We start from the raw sequence: 25,619 nt of genomic DNA, 5'->3' as shown, positions 1-25,619 counted from the left end.
AAAATTATTGTAAATATTTAGAAAATGAATTTTAGAAGTAATAATAGTTTAAAAATACTTATATTTGAGTATTTTAATATTAAAAGTTTTTAATATAAATATGTTTGTTATAAATAAGTTTCATTATTTTAAAACACAGAATCTATCTAGAAACTACTTTTTTCTAGACTTCTTTGACTTCTCTAAGAATATGTTTAAAATATATATTTAAATATGTTTAATTCAGACAATTATGTTCTTAACTCAATTTAATCAGTTTTGTGAGATTTTTAGGTTAACCATATGATCAAATTTTCGACTATTATATTTATATAAATCAATTATTTGTAAAGAAGTCACTCAACTAGTTGGTCATAATATTAAATGACTTATAATACTCCTTTTATTATTTAATACATATTTAATTTCGCATCTTATACATTTTTTAAGCTAATAATTATGTTTGATCCAAAGATATTTAAGTAAATAAAATTAAATGACATTGTATTTAACTTGGTAAATGTATAATATGTGAATTAGAAGCTCCACTAGTTCATGAACTTAGAACATCTGTTTCCAAATTGAAAACTCTTGCATAACACCATTGAAAAGAGATAAAAAGAATCACATTCATTGCTGTAATATTCGCCCGTTGAATTTTTCTAAAACAAGAAACACAGCATGAGACTTTATTGTAGATTATTTATTTTTTTCAAATTATAGAACATCTGAGCAAACTTTCTGTTAGATGTATAAAAGGTGAAGTTTTATGAAGAAAGACAGTAAATAAATCTGACTTTAATTATATAAGAAATCCAGGTCACTCTATTTAAAATTTTAATTTAAGATAATAAATTTATAGTGTTTTTATGTGATTTTTAGATTTATACTTGAATTTTCAATCTTTTTTCTTAAAAATTTAAAAATTATAAATAATTTTTTTAGTAGTAAATATTACTTTATGTAAATCAATTAAAAATAAAAGTTTAGAAAAACTATACAAAAATTGTGCAAAAGAATTTATATACAATGTTGTGTTAATTGGTTTGATTACAATAATGTGGGATATTTGTTTCCGTTTTACCCTTTTTGACTTGAAAGAAAAACAAGCGAACCCAATTATAGTCAAACTCTGCTTAAGTTGAATAGAATATGTTCTCAGTGGCTCTAACGTACTACTCAAAATTCCGTTCATTTTATTTTTCACTAAAGACAACTCTTTCAAAATCAGTAAAGTATTCATTCTATTTCCATCAAATACGGACCGTTTTATAATTTGAACAGAATAATTTCTTTTTATAGAAAATTTGACAAAAAAAATATTTTTAATTTTTCATAAGAATAATAAATTATTTAAAATTGTAAAATTTAAAATTTTCCCTAAAAAGTAAGAAGTTAAAAAATATATTTCTTTTATTTATATTCTTTTTCAACTCAATTTTAGTCTTGACGTTGACAATTTAACCAAGATTAAGACATTATTAGTTAAACATTTATTTCAGCATAATCTCATGTAAAAGTTATTTGTATTTATTTTTCAACTTATATTATTAAGGTTATTTTTTACTTTTAATATTAGACTAAAATTATTTTCTAACTGATACTAATAAGATTTTTTTTCTACATTTATTATATTTTTTTGACTGAAGCCAAACACATTCTTTTAAAATTCTTATTACTTGAGATTATATACGTTAGACGTTGGTTGTACTATTTTTTAGTAATTAAAATTATTTTTCACCAACGTAGATTGAAGCTATTTTTCAATTAATGTTGTTTGGAATTTTTTTAACCGACAGTTAGAATTCTTTATTAATATTAACAGAAATTATTATTTTCATTTTTAAAATAATTTTGGTGTTGTCATATAGTATTAATATTTATTGTTTGACATTAGTCATAATATTCTAGACTGGTACACTGTTATTTTATGAATGTAAATTAGTTTTTTTTTTCTTTTTTCAAATGATTTTTTAATTGATATCTACAGTAATTATTTTCTTATAAAAAAAATAATATTATTTTTTATTTTGTTTTAATATTAGTTAGAAAATTTTCAAAAGATCTGTCTTTTAACATAAAAAAGATAAAGAGAATAAAAGAACTATAAAAAGAAACCTACTAAACGGGAACATCTGTCTACAAAAAAGCTTAAAAAATTTCTAGCTCTCTTCTCCATGCTCATCGGCTCTCCAAAAGATCAACTAGGAACAAGGTAGCATCTCTTTATCCATGTCTTCTCTTCTTCTTTTTAGGGTTGCGTTTTGATTTTTGGGATACATAAGGTTACAGTGATCATTTTAGTGTCAAAGATGGTGTGGTGATAGGGGAGATAGGGACTAATGTTAACATGATAGTGGAGAGTTCTTTGTTCATTGAACAAGCGGCATTGTTGACATGGTGATCGTATGGGAAGTTTTCTGTCTCATTGAAACAATAATCATTAGGGTTTGCAAGGTTCCTGTTTTGTTTTGGGTTCGATAGAGGAGATTTATTAGGACTTGTTTTTTTTAGTGGATTTGATGAGGGAGTGGAATTGAGGGGATTTGAGAGGATTTAAAGATAATTTTTTTTTGTCTTTTTTTAGTGAATTTGGAGGTAAATGAGAGTAAATTTGAAAATAATTTTTTTTAATTTGTCACGTCAATATAATTCTATACTAATTCTCATCAATTTTATTTTCAAATTGATTATCATTTATCTTCAAATTCGCTAAAAAAAATAAAAAAAAATATATTTTCAAATCTTTTAGTCAGAAATTATTATGGACCCAGTTGGTATGGGTGAGAGAGAGTGGAAGGGACTTAGTAATCCAACGGCCACCTACCGAGGGTGAAAGAGGGGAGTGATGTGCCATTGGGTGTATGGGGAATCTCAGATCTGGATTTTTCTTGTCGTAGTTAAAGTAACTTTCTTCTTTCTGTATATACATTTTTGTTTTTATTATTATTTGCGTTCAATTAATTTTTTTTTATCTAAAACATTTTGTTATTATTTTTTTTCAATTATTAGCTGTACATTAGGCTCTGGTAACTTTATTTTTTGATGCCTAACTGTACATAAGGGTTCAAAATTAATTTTTTTAGATAAATAAAGTTATATCTCAAAACTATTAATTTTTTTAGATAAAGTCTTTAGACAACCTCTTTTTTAATTGGATAATCACATCTTCAAAAGATCAATCAAAATTTAAAATAATGACACTTTTTGCACTTAATAGATTAAGATAAGTATGTAATTGATTATTTCAGTAGTACAGAGAAAAATAATGTAGAATAAACACTCACATTTAATCAATAAATCCTAGTATCTAATATATTAGGTTGTGTTTTATGAAAATCATCGTATTTAATCGACTAAACCTAATATCTAATCCATTAGGTTATGTTTTATGAAAGTCATCATCTCACGTTTAATCAATTAAGCCTAATATCTAATTAATTGTGGTTGTGTTTTTGTGGAAACCATCTTCTCATACTCGATTTCTTTCTTCAAATTTATTTTATCTACACAAGTAGGAAAGTTTTCTCTCAAAACACGGAGATTCCTTTACCCAAGTATTAAATAAAGTTTTTCAGTATTAAATACTATATCTTTTACTATTCTTTTCTAAGATAATAAAGTATTTACAAATAAAGAAAAATATTATATCAAAATAACTATTAAAGAATAAATTTTAAATTAAAAAACAAATTAATTTAGTAACTAACATTAGTACAACATTATTTACGCTCATTTTTAAACATTAGAATGTTTTGTTGCTCTATATACCTATTAATTTGGTTAAGCCCATGACTTAGTCCTAACTATATGAGTTAAGATCAAAATGTTAACAAAACCCCACGAACCACCGTCAATCCAAGAATTAATTTTAAATATAGTAGAAAATTTATTTAAAAATAAAAAGAAAATGTTTAAAAATATATTGGTACAAACATTGACATAAAGTACATATTATTTTAAGAACTAAAATAAATACAAAAGAATAAAAATAAAAACAGTTGTATTCTATATTCACATCAAGTGTACTCAATAATAACTTAGAATTTTTGTTTTTTTTATCATGTTCTAAAATAAAAAAATTACTTTTTTAAAGAATTCATTGATTGATGGTGAAAACATCTTAATTTGATTCACGAGGGACAAATATCTGTATGTTCTGTCACATTTGCCTTTTGTTTTTCTTGACCTTATTTTTCTTGGCACTTTGTTCACAACTAGTAAATTAAACACAAACTTTTTCAATTTTGTTTTTCAGATTTCTGGATTTGGATTTGTATAGGTGTGCAGGTTTAATTATAGGTGCACAGGTCATTACGTTTTTTATGCAGATTCAACCTTTAACTTTTTATGCACTTTCTATAATTATTATTTTTTTTTTTATATTTTATGTATTCATTATACATGTATTGATATGTAGTGGTTACTGATTTGATGAATTGAATGTATAAAACACTTGTAATTTAGTTTACTTTTTATCTTATTTATGATAAATCATTCATTTATATATATATATATATAACTAGGAACGAGACCCACCAGACCTAAAAGAGAGACCCACCGAGACCTAGAAGAGAGAGACCCAGAAGAAGAAGATCAACGGTAACATTTCTTTTCTTTATCCATCTCTTTTTTTCTTCTTTGTTTTGATTTTTCCTCTTCTAGTCCACGGGGTGATGATAATCATCTGAGTGTAAAAAATGTAATCTTTAGCTATGGTTAACATGGTGGTGATAGAGAGATAGGGGAGGAGAGTTTCGGTTTCAGTAAACAATACAGAAAAGTATAGCTAACATGATAGTGGAAAGTTCCTTTCATTGAACAAGCGGCCATTGTTGAGATGGTGATGGTATGAGAAGTTTTCTGTTTCATTGATAAAAGATATTCATTTTAGAGAAATGGAAAAACAGTTAGTTAGTGTGGGTGTGAGAGAGTGGAAGGTTCATGAATTTGGGAGAGGAAGATGGTGCTGAATATGGAGGGACCCAACGGCCACCTGGTCAGGGTGAAAGAGGCGGATTCAAAGAGAAAAGAGTCATTAAGTATTAATTTTTATTTATTTTTTATTATCTCATTTCCTCACTCTAATTATATTTTAATTTAATTTTTTAATTATCACACTTGCAGGATATAATTTGAATCATGTTGTCCGTAGGCTACATTTCTTGTGTTCCACTTGGAAGTAAGTTTTTTTTTTTTTTTTTGTATATATATTTTTACTTTTATTATTATTATTCGTGTTTAATTAATTTTTTTTTATTTAAAATATTTGTTATTTTTCTTTTCATTATTAGCTGTACATTAGGTTCTGGGATCTTTGTTTTTTTATGCATAAATGTTTTTTCTTAAATATTTTTTATTATTTTCCATCCTGTCATCTATGTTTTTTTAAATCCTTGAATTCTACCTTGTGTATAAGAAGAAAGATAAAAATAATAACTGAAAATGACTACTCTAAATCTCCTCGAAATGTTTTTTTCTTTTTATAGAACTTACTATTATAATTAGTGAGGGTTTATGAAGAAAAAGGTTGTTGGGTATTTTAAAGAAAATATAAGATTGGTGGAGAGAAAAAGGATCTGGAAGTCCTTCAAGCATGTATAAATTGAAAATTTAATTGTATCTTGAATATTAAGACTAATAAGGAATCTTGTACGAAGACTTTGGTATATATTATAAATAAAATATGTGTTAATATTTATGAATAATGTTACATATTATCTACTCATTTGGATAGTTACATTTTTCTATGTTTCTATTATGGTTACTTAAATAAAAATGTATAACAAATCCCGAGGTTTATTGAAATAAACTTACGTTAAAGAGGTATCTTATTCAAAAGACTAAGTAAGGGTACTCAAAATGAGTAAAATAATTTATTCTTAGTTTTGTATTACTTTTGTTTTTTATTCTATTCTGTAGAAATAATATTTGTAAATTATTTTTCTTTAAAGATGTCTCTTTTTTGTTTTTTTACGCGCAGCAGCATTTTCATCCCGTCATCCTTCCTCCTCTGGTAAGTTTTTTATTATTGTTTTATTTAAATAAAAATATATAATAAATGATGAAATTTATGCAGAAAAAAATTGTTTGAAGCGATCTTCAATTCAAAAGACTAGAGCAGTTCAAGTTCGGAGTGAGTGAAATAATTTATATTTAATTTTGTTTTATTGTTGTTATCTTTTGATATTATGTAAAATTTCATAGACTAGTACAATCATTTTATCGTATTTGAGATTATTAATTTGTCAGTTAATCTTTATTGTGGATTTGTGATCAGGTAATCTTATAAGCGAGGGAAACGAATTAATTTTTCAGGTACACTTTAATCACCTTCATTTGTTTGGATACTTCCTATCATTTTTTCTCATACCAAAAGAAAAAATTATTGCTGCATAAGATTTTTTACCTTAAAAATTTATCCATACATTGGTCTTTGTCCATGTTCGATTGACTTTTTGTTATGTGAATTTTTTTTTTCTTTACCCACCCATGTGATCAAATCATGTAGACTGGTGTGATTATACAACTCACTGTGATTACTTACCATCATATCCTGTTCTAGGATTGTTGGTGTCTAAGATCACCTTCATATATCCTCTTTGTTATTTCTTATTTGGTGTTAGTATGATCCACCGTTGTTATATAATAGTAAAACTTCATGATCTTAGAAAACTAATACTCTCTACACAAAATAAAATATAGTGTTTATCACTAGAACTTGCACGGATTAGAATTAATATCTAACAATTTTTAATGCAGGGATTCAACTGGAAATCTCATGACCAACATTAGAAGTTGTGGAATTTCTTAGGAACTAAAATTCCCGAGATTGCTATATCAGGGTTTTCATCCGTGTGGTTGCCAGACTCATTTTCATCACCAGAAGGTTACGTACTTTAAAAGTTGATAGTGATGTTTTTATTGTTTTTTTCAAATATTTTGAAAGTTAATTTTCTTATAACTTTTTCTCTAAATCTTAGAAGATGACACTCACTTAGATATTTCTGAATATGTTTCTTGTGTATTTTCATATCACTCTGACCTTACACTAACATTAGATCTTTATCTACAACCCATAATACTTTCAATTATTACAAATAATTCATTATAATGATTATAAAACATAAAAAAAAGTAACTTCCTAACCCTTTCTTTCCTTTTGCAATAAACACTACCACTTTTAGTTAATAATTATTTGATAACTCATAATTTAAGTTTATTACTACAAACAGGTTACACCCCTCAAAACCTTTATTCTTTAAATACTAGATATGGTTCAGAGGATGAGTTAAGAACTTTGCTTCATAAGATGAAGCAATATGAAGTTAGATCAATGGCGGATATTGTTATTAATCATAGTTGTGATACGACAAAAGGACATGGAGGAATGTACAATAGATTCGATGACATCCCTTTAGCATGGGATGAACATGCTCTTACATCATCTTCGAGAGGATTGGTAAGATGAGTAACCTTTATTCTATAACATTCTTTTTTTTAGATCTTAATTTATACTTGGTTCGTATTATTATATTCTTGACTTGTTTATTTAAGGGAAATCCAAACACTGGCAACAAACTTTTTCCTGGATTTCCTAACATTGATCACACAAAAGAATTTGTAAGAAAGGACATACTTAACTGGCTTCGCTGGTTACGTCATGATGTTGGTTTTGAACATTTTCGATTTGATTTTGTGAGAGGGTAAGATATTATGTGACATTAATTAGTGTATTGCATTGTCTCTTTATTTTTTTCTTAATCATGTTATATACCTTTTGTTTGTACTGTTTATATAGGTTTTCAGCAAAATATGTGAAAGAATATATTGAGGGAGCAAACCCTTTGTTTTCTGTTTGAGAGTATTGGGATGAGTGTAACTATCAACATTCTTATTTGGATTATAATCAAGGTACTCCTGCTTAATTTTAAGTAAATAATTTTTAGTTAGTTTTGAATTTTCTAAACACTACTATCAATATTTGCAGACAGTCATAGACAAGATATAATTAATTGGATAGATGGCACGGGACAGCTTTCAACTGCCTTTGATTTTACTACCAAAGGAATTCTTTAGGTATATTATACTTAGTTGATACTGAAAAAGTTGATTTTTGCTTGCCAAATTGATCTTCTTGCAAAAATTAACTTATTCAGTACCAACTAAGTACAATATACCTGAAGAATTCCTTTGGTAGTAAAATCAAAGGCAATTGAAAGTTGTCCCGTGCCATCTATCCAATTAATTATATCTTGTCTATGACTGTTTGCAAATATTGATAGTAGTGTTTAGAAAATTCAAAACTAAATAAAAATTATTTACTTAAGATTAAGCAGGAGTACCTTGATTATAGTCCAAATAAGAAGGTTGATAGTTACCGTCATCGCAATACTCTCCAACAGAAAACAAAGGGTTTGCTCCCTCAATATATTCTTTCACATATTTTGCTGAAAACCTATATAAACAATACAGACCAAAGGTATATAACATGATTAAGAAAAAAATAAACAGACAATGCAATACACTAATTAATGTCACATAATATCTTACCCTCTCACAAAATCAAATCGAAAATATTCAAAACCAACATCATGACGTAACCAGCGAAGCCAGTTAAGTATGTCCTTTCTTACAAATTCTTTTGTGTGATCAATGTTAGGAAATCCAGGAAAAAGTTTGTTGCCAGTGTTTGGATTTCCCTGAAATAAACAAGTCAAGAATATAATAATACGAACCAAGTATGAATTAAGATCTAACAAAAAGAATGTTATAGAATAAAGGTTACTCATCTTACCAATCCTCCCGAAGATGATGTAACAGCATGTTCATCCCATGCTAAAGGGATGCCATCGAATCTATTGTACATTCCTCCATGTCCTTTTGTCGTATTACAACGATGATTAATAACAATATCCGCCATTGATCTAACTTCATATTGCTTCATCTTATGAAGCAAAGTTCTTAACTCATCCTCTGAACCATGTCTAGTATTTAAAGAATAAAGGTTTTGAGGGGTGTAACCTGTTTGTAGTAATAAACTTAAATAGCTTTCAACTGCCTTTGATTTTACTACCAAAGGAATTCTTCAGGTATATTGTACTTAGTTGAAATTCTTCATATATATTGTACTTAGTTGGTACTGAATAAGTTGATTTTTGCATGCCAATTGATCTTCTTGTTTTAATTTGTATGATGCGGTTAAATGAGAGTTTTGGCGGCTTCGTGATGCTCAAGGAAAGCCCCCAGGTGTGATGGGGTGGTGGGCATCAAGATCTGTTACGTTTCTTGATAACCATGACACAAGCCAGGTACAATTAATTGGCATTAAGCCATGTACTCTCACTACTTAATCATATTCTATTACTTTTGTAACTTGTGTTCTTCACTCTCTGCAGAATCATTGGCCATTCCCGAAAGACCATATTATGGAGGTATTTTATTTTTGGCATTAGTATCTTAGAAATATGGTCATTATGTTAAATAGTTTGACAATCTATTTCTATATTTGTTTTTTGTTTCTTACTACACCTTGACATTCCTAAAGTTATTTATCTGTATCTTCTGTCAAAAAGTAAAATTTAGTAAAATTTCAAGCATGTTCATCTTCATATTAAATAATATACTTTCTTTTGTTTTATGCAGGGATATGCATATATATTGACCCATCCAGGAATACCAACAGTATTTTTTGACCATTTGTATGGGGAGAACGCACATCTGCAATCAATCGTGAAATTGGTATATAAGATACGCTTTTCTTTCTCTTTTATTTTATAAACAACCTCTAACATTGAAACTGCATATTAACATTCGCAAACAATTTGGGATTAAGAGTACATTTGCTATCAGAATTATAAAGGTCAAACATGACCTCTATTCTGCCGTGATAGATGAAAAGCTCTCTATGAAGATTGGAGAGGGATGGACACTTTCAACACCAGGTCACAACTATACTGTGTGGCATAAGGTTTGTTTTTCATCCTCTAGAATTGTGTCTCAATCATGTGCATCTTTGCTTTTTATAATTTATGTTTAGTGATAACAGAAAACCTCAGTTTTCGTGTTTATTTTCAGTGATAGAAAATCTCTTTTTGTGACTGCAGGCTAATCATTGAGAGATCACATGATACATCCTCTGCCGTTTATAGAAAATCTAGGCAACTTATCTTTATATTTGTAAGACATTAATCAAATCAGGGTTTTCAATAGCCTTTCTTTTATTGTGATTTATATTTTGTACTTTTTTTTAAAATTTATTTCAAGGAGCTGCTCCTGTAGCTCAGGGACAGAAGAAATCTTAGATCCCAAGTTATCTTGTGATGCAGAGGAACCGAGACGAATGGCTTTGGAAATTGATTAGTTATAGTCTTGCATTGCTCTTTAGTTTTGATTTTTGAACTGAATCACTAAATTAAAATGTTATAAAGAAAAAATATTAAATATGCATATAGATCTTTTAATTGGCAAACACAATAAGTCTAATTGTCATAAATATACTGCTTGGACTTGCTGTCGAAAATTTTAAAAAGCATTTTGATGGTGAATAGTTGAAAAGTTTTTTCAGAGTGACAATGGTGGTGAATACCAAAGCTAAGATCTCAACAAGAGGTATTCGAAAGTACATAAATCTGAAATTTTAAAACAAAAGAAGCATAAAATCCTATTCTTTAATGTTCTGGACAGTTAACAATTGAAGCAAGATTTCATCCAATAAAAAATCAATGAAAAGAATTTGAGTAACACAAAAGTCTAAACTAAAACTATGCTAAACATTACTTCACATAACTCAAATAAATGGACTATGAATGAATAGTGAAAGAGAAATGCAATTTCAGAATTGAAAAACATGCAACAGGAATTAGAAGTTAAAGAAAAGAAGAATTACAAACTAAAATGAAGATCAATTTAACAAGAGATTAAAGTAAAAGGACAAATTAAATAAATATGGAAAGTCTTTTCTTCCAACTCAGGTATCATGCAAAATAATAATAATACATATATATATATTTATATAAAAATAAATAAATAAATTGGCGTCAAAGAATGGAATTAGTATAGTAAAACAGTTTTAGCTCAAAAATCCAATATCTACGTTCAATAATGTTGTTATTATTTCTAATAGCCTTTCTTTTATTGTGGATTTATATTGTGTATTTTTCTTTTTTAATTTATTTCAAGGAGCTGTTTCCGTTGCTCCCAAGTTAGTTCAAGGATATATATTAGATATATTATATTTTTTTAGGACAAGTAGAGATTTGGCATATAGATTTGATGAATTGAAGGTATAAAACACTTGTAATTTAATTTACCTTATTTTATATCATCATAATTACATGTTTTATCCACTTATAAAATTGATCAAAACTAATCGTTTTAATTTAAAAATTTAGGGTGAAGCTAACGTTATTTTGGTTCGTCAAACGGACTGGGTTACCTAGGTCAAGCTCTATTATTTGGTCAAATATCTAATTTAAACATATTAATAAATAAAAAAAATTAATAGATTAAAAAATCATAGTAAATATTATATAAAAAATGAAGTTTCTTTTTTCATTGCTGTCAATTTAATAGATTGAAAACCTAAGAATAGTGAGCATGCAGAAACAGTGAGCAAATGCATTCTCTCACGCTGTTGTTTATGTCATAAATAAACAATCTATTAAGAAGATTCTTTTTAAATACTTATATAATATATAAATATTTGTAGAATCAATTGTCCGAATAATTCAAATGAAATTATTTTTTAAGAGTACAATGATAAAAAAATCTGTAATAGATAAAAAAATCTGTAATAGATAAAAAAAATCTAATAGATTAAAAAATCGTAGTAAATATTATATAAAACGTTCGTATATCTTTTTTTTAAACCTTGTCATATATCTTCAAGGATGCATAAATTAGAAAAAAAATTATCCAAAGGCGTCATAAACGTTAAGCTTCTCCTTTAAGATTTGACCAATTTTTGTATGATTTTCAAAGTGTACATATAAAAAACCTTAGTAAGAAGCGCTAAAATAAAAACTTTAAATAAGATAATTTTAAAATTACTTTGCAATCATGAAACAAAATAATTATTATTTGAACACACAATCCTTCTTAATTATCTGAAATTAAAAATATATCTAAAAAATAGAAAATGTAACAAAACAAAAAACATTAGAAGATGAAACATTTTAATTCCTTTTTAAGTATTCTTGACGAATTTGAAGAAGCTTCTTCCAAGAATGACGAGAGGAGATATCGTTCCACCATCTGGAAAGGTTTGGAGAAGCAAATAGTGGAGCAGTGTGAGTGATATTGACCAAGTTATGAACACTGGGAAGATGGAAGAGATCTGCAAGTGTGAATTCATCCCCAGCTAGGTAACGACTCTTCCCGAGTGTATTCTCATATATCTCCATCATCTCACCCAACTTTTCTAAACTCATTTTTTTCATCAAAATATAATTTATTCCATTGTAAGACGTCACAATATTTGAAGGTGAATCAAATCTCTCCTCCTCCATCTTCATCCACTCCTCTATGCTCTTCTTTGCCAATGGATTCCTTCCGTACAGTTCTCGATTCCCTTTCTCACTAAACTTCTCACAAACGTACTTGCATATGTGTCTCGATTCTTATTGATTCATACATATACAAATATGTGTAAGTTCAAATAAACTCATTCATAATAAGGTTACGATGATTCAACTCAACTTACCGTAACAAGCATCGATTTTCCCGATCTCCTGAACTACTGCAAATTTTCGTCCTATTGACTGAAAAAAAAGGATGAAAAGTGAGATCATGAAATTTAAATCGAATCAAATCAAAGAGAAAATAGAGAGAAGTGAAACCCCAGGAATGTGACGGAATTCAACATCTTTCTCAAACAGGCATGTCATGACTCTGGCCACGTCGGTGTTCGTTGGTATCCCACTCACTTTAAGATTAAATGGCGATGGCGAGAGTGACATTGTGATTTCTATTTCTTTATGTTGCTATTTCCTCTGTGTTACTTTTATACCTAGTTCTTATTATTTTTATATTAACTATTTTCTTTTAGACATTTTAGTCTCACATTTAAATATTCTAAATTCTTCCTTCAATTTTTCCTAATAGGGCGGAGTCAAAACTATCCACCACATTGTTTTATTAATATTTTAAAATTATAATGACACATCTCATCACTTTATATGCTTAAAACATAGTTGTCTTAAAAATCAACAATTATTCTTCAACTGTACCTTTTCTCTTTTTTGTAATCTCACATCTCACACAGCAGCCGTAAAGTAGAAATAAATAATAAAATATAAATTTTTGAGACACATTTAAGAAATATTTAGACTTATGGGTTAGAATAAAAAGTTTATTTGAATTGCTTAAAGTGGTAAAATTGATGTAGTATTATAATCCAGTTTTTTTTAGATTGATGGTGGTTCGTGGAATTTTGTTAACATTTTGATCTTAACTCATATAGTTAGGACTAAGTCATGAGCTTAACCAAATTAATGGTGCAGTGCCTTATTTTGTTTGGTATTGTTGTACTGCCAATTTGGTAAACTGCAACCACTAATTCTTCTGATAAATTTATTTTATCTACACAAGTAGGAAATTTTTTTCTCTCAAAACAGGGAGATTCCCCTTACCACCACAAGAAGGAATTTCTTTCATTCAACATGCTCTTGGTCTTCCAAATACAAGGTCTTGCTAGAGGATAGTAAGTAATATGCATCATTTTGTTGCTTCCATTTTCTTAATCATTAATTAAGAACTAGGTTTAAAGTTGTACTGCTTTTCCACACCAAAAACGACAAATTTAGGGTTTTTGGGTTTCTTATTCTTACCCCTTATAATCATTCTCAAAAGTTATATCCTCTTTAGAGAAAAATTGGTTTTTACTCTTTGAATTTTTAATCCCATCTTTTAAAAAATATACTTTGCACTGTAAATATAATTAATCATCTTTCGATACTTTGCCAATTATAGAACTAACGAGTTATTGTTCTTTAGTAAGGGAGAACTAAAAGGATTTTTGAAACACAAAGTTCTTCTAAAAATGCTAATATCTCTAAGAATTAACTAAAATAAATTACAACACGCACGTGAGAATAGAACATAAAATGACTAGCTCAATAACCAAAAGCTCCTATCACCTGAGCTACACACCCCTTTTATAATATATACTCTCTCATATTAATAAACACTTAGTAGAACACATGATCCTTTTATACCATCAAAAAATTTTCCGAGTTTTTCAGTATTAAATACTATATCTTTTACTATTCTTCTCTAAGATAATAAATTATTTACAAATAAAGAAAAATATTGGATCACAATAACTATTAAAGAAGAAATATTAAATTAAAAAACAAATTAATTTAGTACGTAACATTAGTACAACATTATTTACGCTCATTTTTAAACATTAGAGTGTTTTGTTGCTCTATATACCTATTAATTTGGTTAAGCCCATGACTTAGTCCTAACTATATGAGTTAAGATCAAAATGTTAACAAAACCCCACGAACCACCGTCAATCCAAGAATTAATTTTAAATATAGTAGGAAAATTATTTAAAAATAAAAAGAAAATGCTTAAAAATATCTTGGTACAAACATTGAAATAAAGTCCATATTATTTTAAGAACTAAAATAAATACAAAAGAATAAAAATAAAAACAGTTGTATTCTATATTCACATCAAGTGTACTCAATAATAACTTAGAATTTTTGTTTTTTTATCATGTTCTAAAATAAAAAAATTACTTTTAAAGAATTCATTGATTGATGATGAAAACATCTTAATTTGATTGATGAGTGACAAATCTGTATCGTGTGATGATAAGTGTGAAAAAGAGTTGTTTTTATATTTATAAATGAGCTCAATCTTGTAATTATTCATGTTGTTCTTCATTGAAAAGTTGTAATAGGTAGTAGATTCTTATGTAAAATATTGTACAGAAAATGGTGTATTATTTAGACTCTGTCAGTCAATTTTCACAAAGCGAAAGCCAAAATTCGCACAGAAAAAGGAAATTCACATAGCGCACTAGTCCATGTGCACTTAGCGAAAAGTTAAGTGACTTTAAAAGACGTGACAGAAAGATAGAAACATTCTTCTGACAGAAGTTCCGGACAAAAGAAAGAAAAAACATCTCAGGAACTTTCGGAGACTACTTCAAGGCATCAAGACACCATTGTTGCAAGGGATTGCTTCAAATGTGTACGTTTTAGATGACTAGGAGTAGTTAAATTTCTCTTTCATTGGGATTGGATGTAATGAACTTACTGTGATTTAATTTTCCTGCTCAATATATATCGTTGTTCGTTCATATGCTCTTTCTTGAATTTATTATCATTGTATGAAAATATAATGTTATTTGAATGTCTTTGATTACTGGAAAATAACTTTGAACATGTAGATAAAACACTTAAGTGATTTGGGATCTAGGGATAGACTCAATAACTTGATCATTCTTAACATCAGACTTAATGCAAATTGTATATTAAATTGACTAAGGGATTATCATTTTAATATATTAATTTAGAACTAGTTGCCAAGGGATTAGGACTAGTATGTCTTGATGTGAATGTTTGAATGAAGTAATGAAATATTGAACAAAGTTTTATATTCATATGATTCATGAAACCCAATTTCAATGAAGTTTCTTTTAAATATAAATTCCTTGCACACCAACTGTTTGATAAAATACCAAAAATAGTTTCTTGTGTTGTTTTTTACATTTTGATGTCTAATTGAGTTATAAAAGGAAGAATTGTCATGTGTTGCACAAGTGCCTTGGGAGACGATACTTTTACTTATTCACTATATTACTTGGAACGATTTGGTATACTTGCCAAAAAGTTAACATGTGAGAAGGTCCTCTCCCTGTCACATTTGCCTTTTGTTTTTCTTGACCTTATTTTTCTTGGGACTTTGTTCAGAACTAGTAAATTAAACACAAACTTTTTCAATTTTGTTTTTCAGATTTCTGGATTTGGATTTGTATAGGTGTGCAGGTTTAATTATAGGTGCACAATTCATTACGTTTTTTATGCAGATTCAACGTTTAACTTTTTATGCACTTTCTATAATTATTACTTTTTTTGTATATTTTATGTATTCATCATATATGTATTGATATATGTAGTGGTTACTGATTTGATGAATTGAAGGTATATATTGTATCATAATTACATGCTTTCATCAGAGTTGAAATGTATTATATATTATTAAAAATGTTCAAAACTAATCGTTCCAATTTAAAAAATAGGATGGCAAAATCAGTATATTATATCTATTTATTTTAATTATTTGAATCTGATATGATAAGTCATTCTTTTTTATATATATCAACTAGGAATGAGACCCACATATACAAGATCTAGAAGAGAGACCCAGAAGAAGAAGATCAATGAACAGGTAACATTTCTTTATCTATCTCTTTTCTTCTTTTTGTGTTTTGATTTTTGGGATAGTAGCCATAGCCTGTAACGGATTCCTCTTCTAGTCCACGGGGTGAAGATAAACATGTGATCTTTAGCTATGGTTAACGTCGTGGTGATAGAGAGATACGGGAGGAGGGTTCCAGTTTAAGTGAACAACAATACAGAAAAGTATAGCTAACATGATAGTGGAAACAAGAATCATAAGGGTTACCAAGGTGATGGTATAACTAACATGATAGTGGAAACAAGAATCATAAGAATCATGATAGTTAAACAAGCGGCTATTGTTGAGATGGTGATGGTATGAGTAGTTTTCTGTTTCATTGAAACAAGAACCATAAGGGTTTGCAAGGGTTCCTGTAACATCGGTTTGGGTTTGATAAAAGAGATTCATTTTAGAGAAATGGAAAAACAGTCAGTTAGTGTGGGTGTGAGAGAGTAGAAAGGTCATGGTTCACCCATAATTTGGGAGAGGAAGACGGTGCTGAATATGGAGGGGGACCCAATGGCCACCTGGTCAGGGTGAAAGAGGTGGATTCAGGGTACCTAGTGGTGTTGACGTTGGTTTGGGAATCACAACAAACTTTCTTTTTTTTTTGTTAAAGAGAAATATTAATGTTTCTGTTATGTGATTAATACTCCTGAAAATATTATTGTGTCTTCTAGGGGTTTTAGATTACGATTTTTCTGTTTCAGTTAGAGACTATAACTGTTTTATATTTTGTTTGTACTTACCGGAACCCTATATAAACATGGTTCCAGTGTGTTGTTTCAGATGAGAAAGAATACTCAATAATACAATTTTTCATTCTACGAATAAAGAAATATTCAAGTTTTTTCTTACCTCTATTCTTCTCCACTATACTCTGTCCCGTTTCTGCTTCGTCATCGCTGCTACTACAAGCTTCGCCGGAGTGCTGACCAGAGTTCGCCCTCTTTCTTTTCTCTCTTCCGCGAGCCACACATACGAAGCAAGACCTCACCAACTTTCTGACTTGAGGAAGCTTCTAGCGAAGCTTTACTTTCTCACTTTTGGGCCTAAGCCAGTTGGGCCTATGTCCATTCAAGATTCGGGCTTTTATTTTAATATGGTACCAAAGCAGGTCTTATACCTGTTCTGCCCATGTTTCTGCTGCGCTTAAATCTTTCTTTCTCTTCTTGGTGCTAATCTTTAATCTTTTCTTGCTTTCTTGCTATTATGGAAAATGTGGATCAATCCAACAACTCTTCCAGCCCCTTTTATCTTCATCCAGGAGAGAATCAAGGCACCTCTCTGATTTCTCAGATTCTTAATGAATCCAACTACACTTCTTGGAACAGAAATATGAGAAGAGCACTCCTCTCCAAGAACAAGCTAAAATTCATAGATGGAGGGATCAAGAAACCCCAAAGAGATGATCCCCTTTTTGACTCATGGGAAAGAAGCAACATGATGGTGCTGTCTTGGATCATCAAGACTCTTTGTGCCCAAATAGCAGAAAGTGTTATATATGTTGAAGATGCCCAAGAACTCTGGGCAAAATTGAAAGAAAGGTTCTCCAAGGGAGATTACTTTAAGTTTTCAGCCTTGCTCCAAGAAATTCACTCTATTAAACAAGGAGAAAGGAGTGTAAGTCAGTATTTTAGTGACTTGAAAATCTTATGGGGAGAACTGGAGTTTCTTAGACCCATCCCAAGTTATAGATACAAGCTTCCCTACAGCTGTGAGTTGTCTAAGATTTCTCATAAATACAGAGAAATGGAACACGTGATATGCTTCTTAAAGGGCTTAAATGATGGTTACAATACTGTGAGGACACAAATATTGTTGATGGAGCCTCTACCCAGCATCAACCGTGTGTTTTTTTTCATTGTACACCAAGAAAGACAGCAAAAACATGACTCTCCTCACCAACCACAATGATATTAAGGTTCTTGCCAACACCACTGAAACAGTGTTCTCATTGCAACAAAATGAACCATACCGTAGATGAATGTTATTCTAAACATGGATACCCATCATGGTACAAGAAAAGTGACAATATTGTAATTTAGTTTACTTTTTCTTATTTCATCATAATTACATGCTTTCATGAGAGTTGAAATGTGTTATATATTATTTAAAATATTCAAAACTAATCGTTTCAATTTAAAAAATAGGATGGCAAGATCAGTATATTATATCTATTTATTTTAATTATTTGAATCTAACATGATAAGTCATTCATTTTTATATATATCAACTAACAACGAGACCCACAGATACGAGACCTTGAAGAGAGACCCAGAAGAAGAAGATCAACGAACAGGTAACATTTCTTTATCCATCTTTTTTTTTCTTCTTGTGTTTTGATTTTTGGGATAGTAGCCATTGCCTGTAACTGATTCCTCTTCTAGTCCGCAGGGTGATAATGATCATCTGAGTGTAAAAAATGTGATCTTTAGCTATGGTTAACGTGGTGGTGATAGAGAGATAGGGGAGGAGGGTTCCGATTTTAGTGAACAACAATACAAAAAAGTATAGCTAACATGATAGTGGAAACAAGAATCATAAGGGTTTGCAAGGTGATGATGATATAGCTAACATGATAGTGGAAACAAGAATCATAAGAATCATGAGAGTTGAACAAGCGGCCATTGTTGCGATGGTGATGGTATGAGTAGTTTTCTGTTTCATTGAAACAAGAACCATAAGGGTTTGCAAGGGTTCCTGTAACATCGATTTGGGTTTGATAAAAGAGATTCATTTTAGAGAAATGGAAAAACAGTCAGTTAGTGTGGGTGTGAGAGGGTGGAAGGTCATGGTTCACCCAGAATTTGGGAGAGGAAGACGGTGCTGAATATGGAGGGGACCCAACGACCACCTGGTTAGGGTGAAAGAGGCGAATTCAGGGTATGTAGTGGTGTTGACGTTGGTGAGATGTCAGTGACTTTAGATTATGTGTCATCCTTGCTACACCTCCCAGTTTTAGGTCAATTTTTTAATCTAAAGAAAGTAGACTTTGAAGAAAGTCGATGCACCATTGTCGAGCTTTTAGGCGTGAATGAAGGGAGAGTTTATGCTAAGTTACATGCAGCTCACGGTGCTAAAGTCAGACTGAGCTGACTTCGAGATATCTATGTTGAGCACTGTGAGGAGCAGTAGTGGGATGTCAACATTTGATTCATCTTGCATCGAATATTGACATTCGATGTTGTGATTTTCAGATTTCCACATCTAATTCATGTGTGCTCTATATCTGATGCACCCGAAACAAATTCTTTAAAAAAAACCTCTCAACCTCCCAACAGTAATCTCCCAACAACAATGCCAACCACCAATAGCACCACCAGTTACCTGGAAGCATGCCAAGCCTGTCGAAGCACCACCTCGAAGCTGCCTGGAACACCCTAAATTGCCTCAACAAACCCTCTCAAATCTCTCTCAACTCTAAAGACCACACTCAAAAGGAGAATAATTGAGATGGAGTTGAGAGGAAAACACTCAATGAAAATAAATGAAATGGAATGGAGAGAAACACTATTAACGAAAGAGAAGAGATTATCATATTCAAATGAGGTGCAATTCAAATGGGGTTTAATGGGATGTAGGGTTTCTTAATAGATGAGATATGGGGTGCATGTTTCATGATAGGGGAAATGGGGTGCATGTTTTGTGATAAGAAAAATGGAGTGTAGGGTTTCAATGCTTCATTCAATGCACAAAATTTCTCAATAAACATAAAATTAATGAATAACTACCTCATTAATTAGGGATATTTCGAAAAATTGGAGGTGCATGGTGAAACACCCAAAGTGGAGATGATAAGACAAACTAGACACTTCATCATCACCATGGGGGTACGTATTTAAATCCACGGAGTGCATAAAGAAATAGCCCCAGGCAGGCCCATGGAGTCGCCACGAGAAAAGAAAGAATACGGCTCTTCATCAAGGCCCAAATTCACTTCTCTCAAACAGCGTAGATATATAATAATTGAGAGTTACTCTCTCCACCACCACACACTTCTCCTTGCACCTTCCCATTCCTCTTTTGTCCTTCAGTAACATTTAAACGGATGTGAATATGCGTTGGATTCTTAAACGGATGTTAACATCCATGGACGAATATCGATATCCATTGAAGGACAAACAGATGTCGATATCCGTCCACGGATGTTGATATCCGTTTAAAAATTGAGGGTCCACAGATGTTGACATCCGTCCAGAAATTCCCAAGAAGAAATATCCATCATGGCTCATGGTTCTCGGTGCCGGCACCCTTCCATTCGATACCTTGTTCATCGAGCTCTTCTTCATCATGTCCAGTATTTGGATGGGTCATGTTTACTATGTGTTTGGATTTCTCTTAATTGTTTTGATTCTTCTTGTGGTGGTGAGTGCCGAGGTATCTCTATTTCTAACCTACATGCACCTGTGTGTGGAGGATTGGAGATGGTGGTGGAAATCATTCTTTGCCTCTGGTTCTGTTGCCATATACATCTTTTTGTACTCCATAAACTACCTTGTATTTGACCTCAAGAATCTCAATGGGCCTGTTTCTGCAACTCTTTACTTGGGATATTCCTTATTCATGGTTCTTGCAATCATGTTGGCTACAGGCAGAGTTGGATTCCTTTCCACGTTCTGGTTCGTCTATTACTTGTTCTCTTCAGTCAAATTGGATCGAAGACTCTTCACAGTAAAAAAATGAGCTCTACCAAACAACAGTTTTAAACAGGATGGACCTTCTCAAATGTTCAATTTTATGTTACTTTATTTCTGTTTGTTTTACTAGGGAACATAGCAAATTTCATAACAATAATTTTATCCAGTTTTGCTTTATTCGTTGTTAGATATATATCATTGTATGATGAATTGGAATTCTGAAGTTTATACACTGTACTTGGCATTGCAGTTGAGGAATGTAACTCTGATAATCGGATCATCCTGACCATCATGCAAAAATTATATTTTCATTCATTCATTCGATTACTTTTCATTTTATTGATCTTTTGTACTAGTCTGCATTTAATCAAGTACACGTTAATTAATTTTCTTTTTTTGATACTCTTGAGAAGTGTTTTATGCGTTCCTCATAATCCCATGTTTGTTTTCCCACCGCAATTTCCCTTTTCTGCACTAAGGGTTATTGCACAACCTCTACTGGAAACTTATTAGAGACAAAGCATGGTTAAATTCAAATTTTAAAATCATATTCAGGCAAAAGTCCCATAACTCTGCACGTAAATGAGAATTATACTTCTGAAAAGGACCTTGATCCTGTTATTTTACAGCACAGACAAACATAATAATAATGATGTCGAATGGATGAAAGAGGCAAAATAAACTAACTTCTAATCCGTTCTTAGAGGAGACTTATTTAACTTAACCTTCTTATTCTTTTTGTGAAGATTATTTCCGAATTTGAACTTGTGTGATCAATGTATAATCAATTGGTGACTGTTGAAATTTTGATGCCTGCATAGCTTAAAGTGAAGCATCTAATTGGAGATAGCATAATCTTGCCAGCAGAGGAGCATGACTATGCAGCGTCTGCGGTGGTGGACGTTTATGTGGCCGTCGAGAGTTTGGACGGAGTGGAACTCCCTTCTGCAATATCTGCATGTGTAGGAGCAAGGAGGTGCAGGGATGCAGGGATATTTAAGATTTTAAAAAAGGTAAATAAAGTTAAATTAAGTAGGATATTTTTGAAATAAAAAAATAGTAGGGAGGTATAGAAGCACCTGGTGAGGTAACAAGTAATAATTTTACAAATTTTCCACTATGTATTAAAAAAAAGGATCTCTACCACTATGTAATTTAAACATTTAAATTCCTCACGTGTGCATTTATTTCTATCTCTTAAAAAATAATATCATATTTTTTAATGCCCATGAAAAAATTATTCTTCACACGAGTAAAATACTTTTAATTTTTTATTTCACTTCCTATTAAGTTTCCAAGGACAGAATTTTAAAGTTGGGAATTAAGAAACATTGGGTGAAAAAACCCACTTTTAAGGATACAACTTCAATTACGTTATACTCGAGATTATTCACTCTTTTAAATTATAGATTAAAACATTTGATTTGTAGTTATGGAGTACTTAATAATCTATTTCTCTATGAACAACGAAATCAACTTTTGAAAGTTGAATATTGATGATATATATATGACAACATACATGTTAATTAAGTGGCATCATTAAGAAGGTTGAAGAGGTGGTGGTTGAAGAAGTGGGGTCACATTAATGTGTATAATGTTCATCGTATTCTGTCTCTTTTCAAACACTGCTCCTGTGCTTGGCTTTTTCCACATTTTCTCGAACCATGTCGGCTTCGATCACAATCAGATTCTTACGTATGCTTGTTATATATGCATGATTGGATTCTCATTGTGTTGTTATACTGAATATCTCAACCCATATATGCATACATATATGTACATGTGTATGTATATTTTCACCCATGCATGACGAAAGTTCTTGTTGTGTGCTCCTAAACCTAGATATGGATCATAGCATAGAGGGAGAGTGACGAATCAGATATTTTGATGATGATGAACATTATGGGAGGCATATGAAAAGCAACATTAGTCAACAAAAGTGGAAAGTTTAGCTGACTGGTTGTGTTTCTTTTGTCAGTTTCTTCGACATGTTCTTTCTTCATAGTATTATATTTCTGACTTTTTCTTTGTATCTTCTTCACCTTCCCTTCTACTAACATAAAAATCCAAATATGCCATTCAGCATTCAGCAGCCAGCTATATTTAGCCTACCTTTAACCTTTGTTTCATTTAGCTTTTTCCAAGCTTCTCATTCTTTGTACCAGGGAATGCGTGCATATGCATCTTTGTATATATTCTTCTGTCACGTTTCTTTATTCGTGATCTACAGTTTCAATACACAGTTCCTGTTTGATTTCTGTATTCTAATGGAACTTTTTAAATATACTATACGTATATACAAAGTTAAAGACAACTTACGATACTCAAACCTAAGGGCACGTATAAACTTTCACATATTGGAGTAACACAACATTAACACATAGGATGTCTGAAACCAAATAAACTGTTTGATGATGGAGCTAAGAGCTCAAAAGAAGAAAGAAATATAGTTTGTGATTACCCAGTGGATGAAGGAATTACATGACATGAAGCGCGTATTCTGCATTTCATTTCTCTGCACTATGACGAGGATGAGACATTATTAAACCCCACAAAGATACATATCTTTACTAAAAAAATATCACATGGGCTAATAAATGCCTTAGTCATTAAGGAAACAAAAGAAACACCGAAACTCAAATGTTCTTCACTACCAAGTACAGTCCTCTAAGGTTTTCTGAGAACATTCTAGACACTGATAAGCCCTAGCAATGATTTTTACACTTGAAATTTTCTGTTTTTTTTTGGTTTTGAACCGATGTGCTAAAACACCTATATACTGTTATTCAGTTGAAGCTGCCCTTCAAAGATGGAAAAAGGAAACATGAATGCAATATGTTGCGTTGCTTTTGCAATGGTATAGTAGGAATAATGATTATGAAAGGCATACATAGACGTTGTACGAAGCCTTATTAAAGATGATAAAGTAGAAGCATTTCAGTGACACTTTCGCTATGTACACCACAGCAGCACATGGATGCATGTTGTACAAACTGAATTTTGGTCGTTACTTACATCAACTACTTATCTGTAAAAGCAAGTGCATTTCATAACAACCAATCTAACTATATTATATCTCTAGATTATATTGAATTAAGGTTCAGACAGAAACATAATCCTAAGGGTCAAGCAACTTCTTCAATTCTCCACAATTTCTTTCCAAGCCGTGCGAATAACAATATTTTCGTCCAATCGTCTTCGTCCTGACTCCAACCGTCCGAGATACCTGTCAAAGACATTCCGATACTTAAGTCAGTAAACAGTCCGTATAAAAGTTAGAGCAATAATCTTAAATACACAGTAATTGCAATCATATGTCCCTTACCTTTTCGATAAGAGCTTGAGATTATAGTATATAATCCTTACGTCTATAGCATCATTAATGAGATTTGATTCTAATCATATAAGAATTTGAGATTACTTTTATTCAAAATCTTAAATAATAGATTAATGGATCTTTAAACTCTTTTGTTTCTATTTTACCCTCTCGTTTCTATGTAACGTCAGATTTGGAATTCTAACATGTATTATTATCATTCAACACAATACATGTTGCATGTAGTTACTCTTGTCAGTTTATTAGTTGATGTTAAAAAGATGAATGCAAACACGAGTGTTCCTGTTGATGGATGATGTAGCACGAATAAGATTAGATTTGGGACCCTCTGTGGAAAGTGGAAAAACACTTCGTGGCCCAACAAACCGACCACCAACGCCTTTTCCACAACGTGTCACTTTTTTTCTCTTAAATCCAAGAGCTCGTAGGTTTAGAAAGAAACATAAAGAGATAGTTGCAATTATTGCACTTGGAGGGAATTATTTTCACATTGAAACGACTGGAAAATAAAGTCATTTATATGTCACAAATTTTTTATCTAATCATAAAATATTTGACTAGAAAAATATTCAGTTACAATTTTTGTAATACAAACAATTTTTTATATATTAGACATATATGTTGAATGTCATAATATTTGATATTATGTTGAATTTTATAATATTTGATGTAAATTTTAAAATTTATATTACACTACGTTTTAATTTACCGTAAATTTTTTATTTTAAATTTTGGTTTGAACCAGAATCATATGTTTTTTTTTAAAAATGTCTAAAATAAATGTCAGGATTAAAGTTCAAGTAAATTTTATGTCGAAATGTTAGCTGACAAAGTGGAAAATATCTAACCTAAATATCACTCTCTTAACCTCTTATTCATACGTCATTAAAGTTGTTTAGTTATATATATATATATATATATATATATATATATATATATTTGACGTAATATTTTAATATAGCAGAGGAAAATGATGAGTTACTTTAATAAAGAAAGGTGAAAGATTTGGCCAATGAAAGTAAAAAATGAAGAATTTGATGGGGTGATGAGAAGTTCCTAATGTAGTGAATTGTTTAAGTTCATGGGGAATTTAAATGAGAATCCCTTGGGTATATTCTTTTGGCACCACAATATGTTCTTTATTATAATAATTAGGATACATAGGGTAGAGTTCCATTGACAAATAAAAACCCTAATAATTGTTAAAGGAAGAAAAAAGCAAGAGCTCATTATTTATAATAATT

General features: G+C 30.5%; 2 protein-coding genes across 5 annotated transcripts; one reads left to right on the top strand and one right to left on the bottom strand.

The window, feature by feature from the left end:
- The first annotated feature begins 2,124 nt into the window (after positions 1-2,124).
- Positions 2,125-10,202, top strand: LOC148204806 (putative alpha-amylase 2). Of its 4 annotated transcripts, none has more exons than XR_015781803.1 (11): positions 2,125-2,194; positions 4,506-4,581; positions 5,107-5,161; positions 5,963-5,995; positions 6,059-6,115; positions 6,260-6,297; positions 6,742-9,290; positions 9,378-9,413; positions 9,625-9,720; positions 9,873-9,949; positions 10,086-10,202. XR_015781803.1 is itself a non-coding variant. In XM_088097916.1 (11 exons), the coding sequence occupies exons 7-11, from the start codon at positions 9,234-9,236 to the stop codon at positions 10,095-10,097; spliced, it is 336 nt and encodes a 111-aa protein (XP_087954042.1). In that variant the 5' UTR covers positions 2,125-2,194; positions 4,506-4,581; positions 5,107-5,161; positions 5,966-5,995; positions 6,059-6,115; positions 6,260-6,297; positions 6,742-9,233; the 3' UTR covers positions 10,098-10,202. The 4 variants fall into 4 exon arrangements, 2 of the variants coding, with proteins under 2 accessions (XP_087954042.1, XP_087954040.1); XR_015781802.1 differs by having other exon boundaries at positions 9,832-9,949; XM_088097916.1 differs by having other exon boundaries at positions 5,966-5,995; positions 9,815-9,949.
- A 1,838-nt stretch (positions 10,203-12,040) lies between these two features.
- LOC148204805 (glutathione S-transferase F11-like) lies at positions 12,041-12,941 on the bottom strand. Its single transcript, XM_088110109.1, has 3 exons — positions 12,819-12,941; positions 12,683-12,740; positions 12,041-12,598 (listed from the first exon to the last, which is right to left on the bottom strand). Exons 1-3 carry the CDS (start codon positions 12,936-12,938, stop codon positions 12,156-12,158), a joined length of 621 nt encoding a protein of 206 aa, XP_087966235.1. The 5' UTR covers positions 12,939-12,941; the 3' UTR covers positions 12,041-12,155.
- Positions 12,942-25,619: the final 12,678 nt, after the last annotated feature.

The sequence above is a fragment of the Vigna umbellata genome, chromosome 1, assembly GCF_029865625.1.
Source record: "Vigna umbellata cultivar VRB3 chromosome 1, Vumbellata_1.0, whole genome shotgun sequence".
Taxonomy (NCBI): Eukaryota; Viridiplantae; Streptophyta; class Magnoliopsida; order Fabales; family Fabaceae; genus Vigna; species Vigna umbellata.
The sequence above is the reverse complement of the archived record's forward strand: the minus strand, read 5'-3'. Positions and strand labels throughout refer to the sequence as shown.

Excerpts from the sequence above, each read along its gene's own strand:
- LOC148204806 (XM_088097916.1), top strand. The coding sequence starts at position 9,234 with ATGGGGTGGTGGGCATCAAGATCTGTTACGTTTCTTGATAACCATGAC. Across the intron at positions 9,291-9,377 it reads ATAACCATGACACAAGCCAG|AATCATTGGCCATTCCCGAA; the intron begins GTACAATTAATT and ends CACTCTCTGCAG. Across the intron at positions 9,721-9,814 it reads TGCAATCAATCGTGAAATTG|AGTACATTTGCTATCAGAAT; the intron begins GTATATAAGATA and ends TTTGGGATTAAG.
- LOC148204805 (XM_088110109.1), bottom strand. The coding sequence starts at position 12,938 with ATGTCACTCTCGCCATCGCCATTTAATCTTAAAGTGAGTGGGATACCA. Across the intron at positions 12,741-12,818 it reads AATTCCGTCACATTCCTGGG|TCAATAGGACGAAAATTTGC; the intron begins GTTTCACTTCTC and ends CTTTTTTTTCAG. Across the intron at positions 12,599-12,682 it reads GAAAATCGATGCTTGTTACG|AATCGAGACACATATGCAAG; the intron begins GTAAGTTGAGTT and ends TGAATCAATAAG.